General features: G+C 36.7%; 1 protein-coding gene across 1 annotated transcript in view; it reads right to left on the bottom strand.

The window, feature by feature from the left end:
• Positions 1-1,262: 1,262 nt before the first annotated feature.
• The window catches only part of LOC138691110 (venom serine protease 34-like), a 35,265-nt gene continuing 24,963 nt past the window's right edge, over positions 1,263-11,564 (bottom strand). The window contains exons 4-6 of the mRNA XM_069812829.1: positions 8,529-8,683; positions 6,829-6,982; positions 1,263-1,285 (exon numbers count right to left, since the gene is read on the bottom strand). Of these exons, the coding sequence (XP_069668930.1) occupies positions 1,263-1,285; positions 6,829-6,982; positions 8,529-8,683 (332 nt within the window). The remainder of the gene's footprint in view (positions 1,286-6,828; positions 6,983-8,528; positions 8,684-11,564) is intronic.

The raw sequence follows: 11,564 nt of genomic DNA, 5'->3' as shown, positions 1-11,564 counted from the left end.
GCGTATGGTTCTCCTCCTTCCATTGACTAGTAACGGTAGTTGCGTTTGTTGATAAATTCATTCAGCCAGAACGTAGTTTCAACGGAGAACACAATTTATCTGAGAAAATTTGGATTGTTGTTGATACGCTGCATCACGAATTCACAAAACTCTATTTTTCTGTCAGGATAATTCTCTCGAAGTTCCTGCAAGAGTCGTACTTTATAAGGATGAAGGTTAGTTCTTTTAAAAATTTTCATCACGGAGCTCTTACTGATGTTTGATTCTAACGCCAATTTAGTAGGAGAAATTTTGAGTTTCTTGCACACGGAGAACATCCAGTGAAGTATTCTCATCAGTTACACTTTCCGGACGACCTGATTTTGGTAAATACGTTACGCTTCCATTTCAGTAAATTTCCTCACGATCTTCGTTATTGCTGTAGGTGAAAGTGTACTGCGATCCGAATGTATATCATTAAATAAATTAGCCGCCCCTCAATGGTGAGATTTTTGCCTGTCTTCAAAATCAACCATAACTATAAAATCAAAATTCTCTCTATTTCGCTCAACACTGGATATTAGATTTAACACACTTCAGTATGATTATTCTGTTTCAACAAACAATTTTAATTCAATAAGGATGTTGCCATGAGAATAAACATAGAAGAATTTTTTTTGTGTTATTAGTTGTTATTACTGGCAAAACACACTCAACATTACATAAAAAGTGTTGGCTTCTTATGTGAAAGATATATTTTAATCGCCAAGTTCTGTAATAATAACAATAATCTATAGTGTGAGCTGTCGTGAGACGTTTCTGACAGGGATTAAGACATCTAAAAAGTGAATCCGCCATTCGTTTACTAAAGAAGTTTTGTATAATTTTGAATGGTCACATGACTGCCTTTCTATTTAAAATTTCCAAGTTACATCTAAGATAGTGGCTTTCAAAATGGCGGAGGAGTAGGATTGTACTGTATGTGGCATAGGCGAACTCATTAATCTAATAATAAATAGCAACATCTGTATTAATCTAACATTGAGCATATTGGGGTGATGCCAGACCTTTAACTAACCCTGTACATTTATAAATACTGCAGATATCGTATTTTCAATGTGTGTATGGAGAGAGAGAGGGCAAGAGGATAAAGCGTTTGTTGGATATGCCCCTATATTTTTAGGAAATGTATCAACAATAATACTCCATTGATTTTTAAATTACTAAGAGATACTTCACAAATAACGATTTATTTGTATACACAGGGTCTGAGTTACATATCGTTATTGGACGCAATATTCGGCATCTGAAAAGAAACAAAATTGTTGTTACTTTAAGGCTCATTCACAATGAAAATTAAACATAACGTAAGAGTTAACTTAAGAATATAAACGTTGCATTAAAATCAAGACGTCATACCATCATTCACGATGGGAACATAAACATAACCGCAAACATACTTGGTAACCATGGAAACATAACAACGACGCCATTTTCTCATATTCTGTCGTATACTTCAGCGCTTCACGATTTTGTTCTGCAAATCACGTAAATATAAGCATGAAAGTTTGGAGTTTGCAAACTTTCATGATTAGATTAGATTAGATTAGATTAGATTAGATTAGATTAGATTAGATTAGATTAGATTAGATTAGATTAGATTAGATCTTTATTAGCCGATAGAATTACAAGCATTCATGGCGTCGTCAGTACACAAGAAAAATGACATAACATACAATATAATACAAAAATAGACTTAATTCTAAATAAATTTAACAGTTTAATATTACGTGACATGCAAAAAAAAAAGAAAAAAAAATATATGACAAGCTTGATCTTCAGTCTCCACTGTTCTATCTAGTATCTTCTCTTTTTGCTTTTCCCTGTCTTTTCTTCAACTCTGAGTTACCTGAAACATAAATGGTCAAGGGCAGTATCAAGAAACGTTAAATACTAAAATTTTAAATTTAGATATTCATTTGTGCAAAATGGCATATGTGTTAATAAAATGTTCTTCACCTCTTTTTTAATTTTCTTATGTTAAGTTCTTTGATTTTCTGTGGAAGTTTATTATATAAATTGCTGCCTCTATGTGATATGCTGTTAAGACTTCTGGTAAGCCCTTGGTAATTCAGATGTATGTTTTGGGATGTTCTGGTGTTATACTCATGATAGGTTGAATTTGTTTTAAAGGAATCTATGTTTTGATGAATAAAGCACACTGTTTCTAAAATATATATGCAGGGTACAGGTAAGATTTTTAGTTCTCTGAAAATGTTTATACTTTCAGTCCGAATAGGAACTTTTTTTATGATTTTGAGTATTCTTTTCTGCAATTTGAGGACTTGTGTCACTTTTGGAGAAGATCCCCAAGTAATAATGCCATATGATAGTATTGAATGAACATATCCAAAATAGACTGATATTAAAAGTTCCATGGATGATATCTTCGCAAGGACTCGAAAAGCATAACATAAGCGACTCAGCTTCTCAACTGAGAAGCTGAGTCGCTTATGTTATGTTATAGATGTTGTATATGCTTTTCCCATGTTAGACTGGAATCTATGCATATACCTAAAAATTTAGAGCATTCTACTTCCTTAATTATGGTATTACTAAGAACTATGTGAATCTGGTCAGTTGGATATTGATTGAAAGATACATAGACAGTTTTATTTACATTTAATTTAAGCTTATTATTTGCTAGCCACTTGTCTAGTTTTGTTGATGTTGCATTAATTTTCATTTACAAGTTCTCTTCCTTATTATCACTCAGTATTATGTTTGTGTCATCTGCAAATAAGACAGTTTTCCCTTCAGTTATATTTAAAGGGAGATCATTTATGTATAGGAGAAATAATATTGGACAAAGAATTGAGCCTTGAGGGACACCATGGGGCATAGGAACGGATTTTGATTTTACTGAGCCAATTTGTACAACCTGTTCCCTATTGCTTAAGTACGAGATGAACCAGTTCCCTACTAATCCCCTTATGCCAAATTGTTGTAGTTTCCAGATTAGAATTTCATTATTAACCATGTAAAATGCTTTGCTAAGGTCCAGGAAAAGTCCAACGGTTTGTTCTTTATTGTTTTTAGCATTGAGGATTGATTCGATAAACGATATTACAGCATTATTGATTCCTTTACCTTTTCTAAAACCAAACTGAGAATTTGACAGTATATTATTATATTCTAGGAATGAGTCTAATCTGTTGTACATAACCTTTTCAAGGATTTTCGAGAACCCAGATAATAGGGATATAGGCCTATAGTTCTCAATAATTTGTTTAACTCCCTTCTTAAAAATTGGGCAAACTTTTGCTACTTTAAAGATCTCTGGAAATTTACCAGTGACTAAGGATAAATTACAGATGCCTGCCATTGGCAGAGCTAGAAGATGATTACAAGCTTTTATTACTGCATCCGGGATTTCGTCAATTCCAGATGCCAGGCTACATTTTAGGTTTCCCATTATTTTGTGAATTTCTTCTGTGGTTACTGGTTTTAAAAAAATTGTATTTTTATTCCCTGTATGTTGAAAGGTTGGCTGTGGATTCCTTGTTGGTGCAGGTTCTAAAGTTTGCGTAACATTTGCAAAGTAGTTATTAAACACTTCAGCTAATTTATGTGGACTCTTAATTAAGCTACCATTGTTTAATAATTCAATACTGACTTTTGCTGTGTCTGATTTTTTCCCGGTTTCCCTTTTTACCACATCCCAAATTGCTTTACTTTTATTTTCTGCTCTCAAAATGAAGTCCTGATTGTAATTTAATTTTTCCTTATGGATTACTTTTTTTTAGGATGTTACAATATGTTTTATAATATAGTTTGAGATTTAAATCATTTGTATATTGACATATATTGTGCAATTGTCTTTTCCTTTTACAAGAAATTATGATTCCTTTCGTTATCCAATTTTTTTATTTATTAATTTTGTTTGAAAGAATAATTTTTTAATTGGAAATGCGATATTGAAATAATGTGTTACAGTGTTAATGAATTCCACTGATTTTTCATTTACATCTGTTTTGTTAAACACATCAGATCAGTCTTCTTTTAGGAACATAGATTTAAAGTATTCTATATTTGACTCATTAAATGATCTTTTATAGCTGACGGACTTATTACTAGCTTTAGGTTCAGCATTTGCTTCTAATTTTATATGTAAAAATGTAGCATTATGGTCTGAAATTCCCATTTTTATATTTTCTGCTGAGAATGGGTAGAAATCATTATCAATAACTATTTGATCCAGGCATGTCTGTGATGTAAGAGTTATACATGTGGGGGAATCTATAGTCTCTATTAAGTTAAATGAATGAATCAGTGATCTGAAATCAGAAGCTGCACTATTGTTTTCTGAAAAATCTATATTGAAATCGCCACATAAAATTAATGGTTTATTGTTGTTTTTTAACGAGTGCAATAGGATTTCAAGATTCTCAAGAAATGTTTTCAAAGATCCACTTGGTGATCTATAAATGCAGGCTACTGTGAAACAATAATTTGAGTATTTTATTTCTGTTACTACGTGTTCAAAATCCTTTTCTTGGTTAAGGTAGTATGTTTGTCTTTTCTCAATATGAGATATATTACTGGTGGCTTTTACAAATATTGCTGAGTCTCGATTTTTATACTTTGTGCGACTAAAGGAACTTGCAAGTTTATAATTTTTAATATGGAATAAAGTTACTTCTTTTTCATTTAGCCAGTGTTCTGTACAACACAAAATATCTATATCTCGTAATTCATGACTGAATAGTACTTCTAATTCATTTAACTTATTTTTAAGGCATTGAAAGTTTTGATGCATTATTGACATACCAGTAGAGTTGAATATATTATTAGTATTACCAGAAGTCTTTACCATATCAAGTGTAATTAATTTACCAATATTATCTATCCTATTGATTGATCTGTTTATAAAAAATCATCACTTAGCTTTTTAGGAGGTATCCTTTTCCTCTGAGATTTACGAAGATCAGCAGTTCCCTTGTCAGCTTCAGATTCCTTGGACAGTTCTCCCCTATCCGCAGTTCCCTCGTCAGCATCCAGTTCCTCGGGTAGTTCTCCCCTGTCAGCATTTTTCTTGATGACGTCGTCTTCTTCTGCCGAGTCTCCCCTGTCAGTAGTTACCTTGTTGGCGTCGTCTTCTTCTGTCGAGTCTCCCCTGTCCGCCGCTGTTCGCTTGTTGGCGTCGCCTTCTTCTGCCGAGTCTCCCCTGTCAGCTGTGCCTTCGATGACGTCGTCTTCTTCTGCCGAGTCTCCCCTGTCAGTAGTTCCCTTGTTGGCGTCGTCTTCTTCTGTCGAGACTCCCCTGTCCGCTGTTCGCTTGTTGGCCTCGCCTTCTTCTGCCGAGTCTCCTCTGTCAGCTGTTCCCTCGATGACATCGGCTTCTTTTGTCGAGTCTTCTGTATCCGGTCTGGTCCAATCCATCACGATGGGGTCCCTCGTTGCACTCCCAATTACATTCAATATTTCATTCATAATGTGTTCTCCCATTTGTTGCTTCCCACTGTTGTTAAGATGAAGTCCATGTCTAGTGAATTTATTTCTATCCAGGTTTACGTCGATTATCCTAACATTTTTGAAGATTCCCATCCTTTTTTTCAGTCTACAATTAAATGACTTTACTTCCTTATTTACACAAGATGAAGCTATGAGATCATGTCTGTGTGGAGCACTTATGAGCAGGACATTTGTATGACTGCATTTATTTGCAAGCGACGTCAGGTTCCTAATAGCATGGGCTGCATTGTTTTTGCTGATGTCATTTGTACCTCCCCACACTACCACAAAGTAATTTTTTGTTAATTTCGTGATGTCAGATTTGGCACTTTCTACTATATCTTTAGTGCTAGCGTTGGGTTTCACGTAACCAGTAACATTAATCGGCACTTTACTAAGATTTTTATGTTCTCTGCACAACCTCTCGCATGACTGTCACCAATAACTGTAACAGTACGTTTCTTTGTACTCGGTAGACTTCTTTGTTTACATTTTCCGCCATTTTCGTTCTTCCTTTGAACCACACTTTCCTTCTCCTGTTGACTCTGGAGCACTTCGTAGCGATTTACTATTACTGGAAACGGTTGTCGATCGGTATGGTGAAATTCTCTAGAATTATTTGCTTTAGTCCCCTTTTTACCTGTTGCTATTGTCCATCCAAGCGTTTCCAAGGAACTTTCTTCTTTCGCGGTACTGCAATTAGGCCTACAAATTGGAATCTCTCCTTGGTGCTGTAGAATAATTATTTCCAACACAGATAACAACTCTCCTTGAAGTTTATCCACTTTCCTTTCCAGACTGCAACACCTTGTACGCGATTCGTTGTTTGGAATATTGAAATTACTACAAAATGCGGGAGCTACATTTACATTTCCCAAGTCGGCCGCCATGTTAACGTCTTACGGTAATGTTTATGTCACTGCTTATGTGAATCATTGTGAATGATCCCATTTGTTAGCCTAGGCGCAAACTTCTGTGTTTATGTTACGGTTATGTTTAATTTTCAATTTGAATGGGCCTTACTGTCGCTAGAAAATTGAATGTAATATACGAAATTGTACGTTTATTAAACATAAATCACCATAGTGCAAAGTTTAAAAAGTCCATTTCATTTCCATTATGAAAATGTTAACTGTCACTAAATATTAATAATAATCGAGAAAAAAGTTATATTTAGACAGATGATAACAGTTGTACCGACATCATCATGCTGATAGTGGTAGCCTAGTGGTGATAACGACGAAGGTGATGTCGATACATTAAAGTAAAGTATTACACTTAAATACAGAAAAAGGTCTTGGAGACTGTCGAGGATAATGCTATAGCTCTACGTACCAGGAGTGATGTCAAGAATCCAGTCAATGTATGCATACACGCGAGTGTTAACACCGGGGTAACCGAGGGCGCAGCCTTTGCCGTAGCTGATCACTGCTAACAAATGAAGACGGTTGCCTGGACCAGACCAAAGAACAGGACCGCCAGAATCAGCCTGGCAACAACCAAACAGTACAATGTTTGCAAGATTATTATTTACGACAAAGCAACAATGACACATCCATACATACATACATACATCCATCCATCCATCACATACATCCATGCATACATACATACGGGCTACTCCATATGAAATCGATCAGTAAAAAACCACGCATTTTTTTAATACTCTAATTTTTTCCCTATTTATGCAAGGTGCTGAGGACAGTGCATTTTCAAAAATGTACTATCGAAAGTCAAACGGTTTTCGTACTATTGAGCGACAAATTTAGCGTATTTTAGAAAAACAAGCCTCTTTCAGCGCTCAGAACCCTGGAACCATTTACTGCAGAACATTGAACGGGAGCTCATTTTGAAGCTGACATTTGGTAGGTGATGATAAGATGTAATACTTATTTTTATTGTATACAGAGAGACAGATAATTTGATTTTACTTACTTTTAGGCTTTTTGCCCATTTGTAAAAATGTAAAAAAATATTGAGAAAAAACCTTGCATTATTAAGAGGGATTCGGCATTGTTTGCTTAGTAGCTCGGCAATAAGTTTCGAGGGTATTAAATAGATTATTTTCACACGCCTGGACTTGAACGGCGCAGTACCGCAAGCTCTGGCCAAGAGCTGAAGATAAGCGAGCGTTGGACGTCATTTTACACCTGTGTTTATTAAAACTTGTGATAAAGCTAGCACAGCTATGCCCTGCAAGACGATACATCATGTGTTTATGTCTCCTGGCCTTGGTAGCTCCCGCCTTACAGTCAGCTGGTTAGTTCACGCGCGTACTATTTATTTTCTTTATTTGATATTTTCAATACTTTCTTATCAACGGTGCACCAGTAAAAAATATGTGTTTATTTGTACTTTCAATGCGGAATCTAGCCATAGCCTATATTTTAAAAATATTTTTTCGTGGGCAAAGGCGTCTTAATGAAGAAAAATCTAAATTTCCATAAAAAGTAAGAAAAACTGTTTACATGTCAATAAAAACTTTAATTTCTCAGCATCAAAATAAACCATGATTTTTATCATTGGGTGAAAGGGTTTCGGAGCCACAACAGTTTAAAGTTGCTAATTTTATGAAAATACGATAAATTTAAACACTATGAAGTTCTGATGCCTCAAACTTTGCACGAAGCATTGTATCACAGTTGTCAAAGGACAGAAAAAGTTTCATTGTACTTAAAAATTGCAAGGTCAATTTTCTCTATATTTCGTTCGATTTGAGATGGAATAGCCCATACATACATACATACATACATACATACATACATACATACATACATACATACATACATACATACATACATACATACATACATACATACATACATACATACATACATACATACATAGTGTTATGTAGACTATAGGTCGCAGGCTTTTAATGAAACACGTTTTTCAGGAAGATCCTACGTACTTCATGAAAGCCGACCGTCACTTCATGAAGGTCCAGGGCACTTCATGAAGATCCTTACGATCTCCGTAAAAAACGGTTTAGATAATCTGCGTGAGATATAATACATATACGTGGAGACATATACCTGGCAGGCGTCTGTTCCAGACTTGAATGTGCATATTTGATTGCTGGTGACCTTGGAACCGAAAGTGTCGGTGCAGTTCTTTAAGGGTATTATATAGAGCTTCGTCTGCAGAAGAACGTCTGACTTGGGACCTGCCTGCTCAGTTGTTCCCCAGCCTGAGAAATGAAACGTAAGTACGCATGCACTGTGCACAGTATTTTGTGTAGATCTTGCAATGTAAATCTTAGAGAATCCTATGAATACTGAAAGAGTGCGAGCTGGCATTCGTACTATTCGCCATGACTACCACAACACAGAGGTGCACTTATTGAATGTCTGTATTTTTTCCTTTGTAAATCCTACAGCTCATGGAGGACAAAGGCCGACCAGCCGAGAGATGGTCTCACGCCACGCCGCAGCTGAAATGAACGATCATCCCATCAATATGGGGGTAACGTCTTGTACCCAAAGTCGATGTACAGTGCCTTTCGCTATCGAGTCGTCCGTTGCACGGCGACCGGCGATAGCAACTGTTGATAACTGAGCTCCCGGCACTGCTGCCGACTTGACTCCTCACTCCTTCGTAGAAGCGCGGGAGTCATTCAGTCAGTCTCACAGCGGTTTTGTTTCAGCTTGGTCGTGCTTGAAGTGCTTCATATGAAATGTTATTTCTGTATTAGTGCTACAAGTGTTATTGTGTTTGATATTAAATGTGATTTCTGTATTAGTGCTGTGCTATAGTTTACATAATGCCTCGACATAGTTACACATTACAACAAAGAATTTTTGTGTATGATTCGTATGTGTTAACAAATTCTTGCAGGGGAAGTTGTAAGGCGATTTTTAACTGAATATCCAGATGTGCTTGCCCCACATAGAGAGACTGCGCGAAAACTTGTCACTAAATTTAGAGAAACAGAGTCTATTCTTGATAAGAAGAGAAGGGCAAATAAATGTGTGCTTAGTGAGGAGAAGCTAGACGAAGTGGGAGCAAGATCAGTACACACTCCACAGCAATCCCTCCGACGGCGTGCACAGGAAGCTGGAATTTCGATGACCTCAGCATGGCGAGCTACCAAACTCTTAAAATTGAAACAGGCTCACTCTTGTTCATGAATTGTTGGCAGGTACTGGAGCACAGATAAACCCAATTTTACACACGAAACTCCCTTACATGATGGTGCGCAGTAAATGCATATAGGGTTATAGGGCCTATGTTTTTTTGAAACTACCATTAAAGGACAGAGCTGCAGGAATGACATACTCACACCATACAGTTAACTGATATTGAATGCCATCAGGGTATTTCCAACAAGACTCTGCCACGGCGCATACAGCTGACGAGATGTAAAATTTAATTCAGGAAATTTTTGAAGCTAGGGTCATCAGTAGACTTCGTGGAATTGCCACGAGAATCGCAAGGTTTACTACGCACGCGGTATAGACTGTATGACAAGGGGACGTGCAAAGGATGGAGTATGCCTCTGATGTAAACACTGAGCAGTACCGGTATACTGCAGTTACAATAAAACCTGTATCCTGCAGTCAAGAAATATAATGAATGATCATTTAAGTAGGAAATGTCTAAACATGTAAATACACAATTATTTTATAGTGAGATATATTAACTCTTAAAATTTAATGTAAGATACTCACATCATTCTTGAATATGTGGATTGCACTGAAGAGTTATGTACATTTTGAGCGACTGCAAAGTAACCTCCTCCGATGGTCACTTAAACAGTTTTTATATTTGGAAAATGTACGTTCAACATCACACGATGTAATACGTGCATATTTGAAGAACGGCAAGTCATTACTTTTTAGTACACCAACTTCAGATGTCTTGTCGTCACCTGATAGTACATCATTTATAATACGAAGTTGTGAATAGGCAGAATTTTTAGCAATAATGTTTCTCAACTTACATTTCACTTTTTCTGAAATTAGTGAATTGTTATTTTGGATAACGGTTTGAGATACTTTATCCACTATATTGAGGGCTTCTGAGAGTTGTAGTTTAGACGATTCTACCAGGATGATGCTTTTGGACACGATTCTAAAATTAGAATCAATGAACAGAATATCTTCCAATAGTTGTTCAGAAGGCAATGATTTTACAGCTGCAACAGCGGGACTGTCTGTGATATCCAATGCATCAATTACCTCTATTATATTGCCGTAATGTTCTGCATAATAATTAACAGCATCCAACCACGTTCCCCAACGGGTCAAGACTGGCTGCGGGGGTAAGGGTATTCCAGGGACAATTATTTGGAATTCTCATTGTAGTATGTTTGATTGAATTCTTGTCTGGACTGAACAAAGTTAAGCTTTGACTATTCCAATCACAGTAATGCAAAAACAAGTGCTTACATAGGTATATATTAGCTGTAGCTGCTCTATCTATTTGGACCGGTCACATCTCTTAACATGAACTGCTTATACTACGAGACCGGGCGGTCGCTCACCTCCTCTATACTACTGTATATCGGCAACCTGATTGCATGCTGCATGTGGCAATTCAACGAAGTCTAGTTATGGCCGCCACGATCCCCCGATGTAACTGTTTGCGACTTTTATCTATGGAGCACTTGAAAAACAAAGTGTATGCAGCGAACCCCCACACATTAGAAGATTTGAAAGCAAGTATCAGGCGTGAAATTGACTCTATTTCGGAAGATAAATTAATACGTGTAAATGCACATTTCCTAAAAAGATGCCGGAAATGTGTGGATGAAGGAGGACAACATTTCCGACATCTTGTGTTATAAGCCACATCTCCAACGCCGAGCAACGGGCGATTCGACAGCGAAAGGCACTGTATGTAGCTGACTTGCGACACGGGATTTTGCTACTTACTGTAGCTCCACAGTCTACTATATACAGTCACGAAGCTTGGGATGATTTTTTGCAATTCTCGCGATAGTTGCTAGCCGCTTGGAGCGCTGTGAGTATTAGGAACAATAGACTGTGCCACAGCCATCGTGATCTAATACAGTCCGTAAGGCAGACCATGGTACTCGTTTAACCCGATCACGAAGGGCGACGTTTCAA

Source organism: Periplaneta americana, chromosome 16 (assembly GCF_040183065.1).
Source record: "Periplaneta americana isolate PAMFEO1 chromosome 16, P.americana_PAMFEO1_priV1, whole genome shotgun sequence".
Lineage (NCBI taxonomy): Eukaryota > Metazoa > Arthropoda > Insecta > Blattodea > Blattidae > Periplaneta > Periplaneta americana.
Note: the sequence above shows the minus strand (reverse complement) of the source record. Positions and strands in the feature narration are given on the sequence as shown.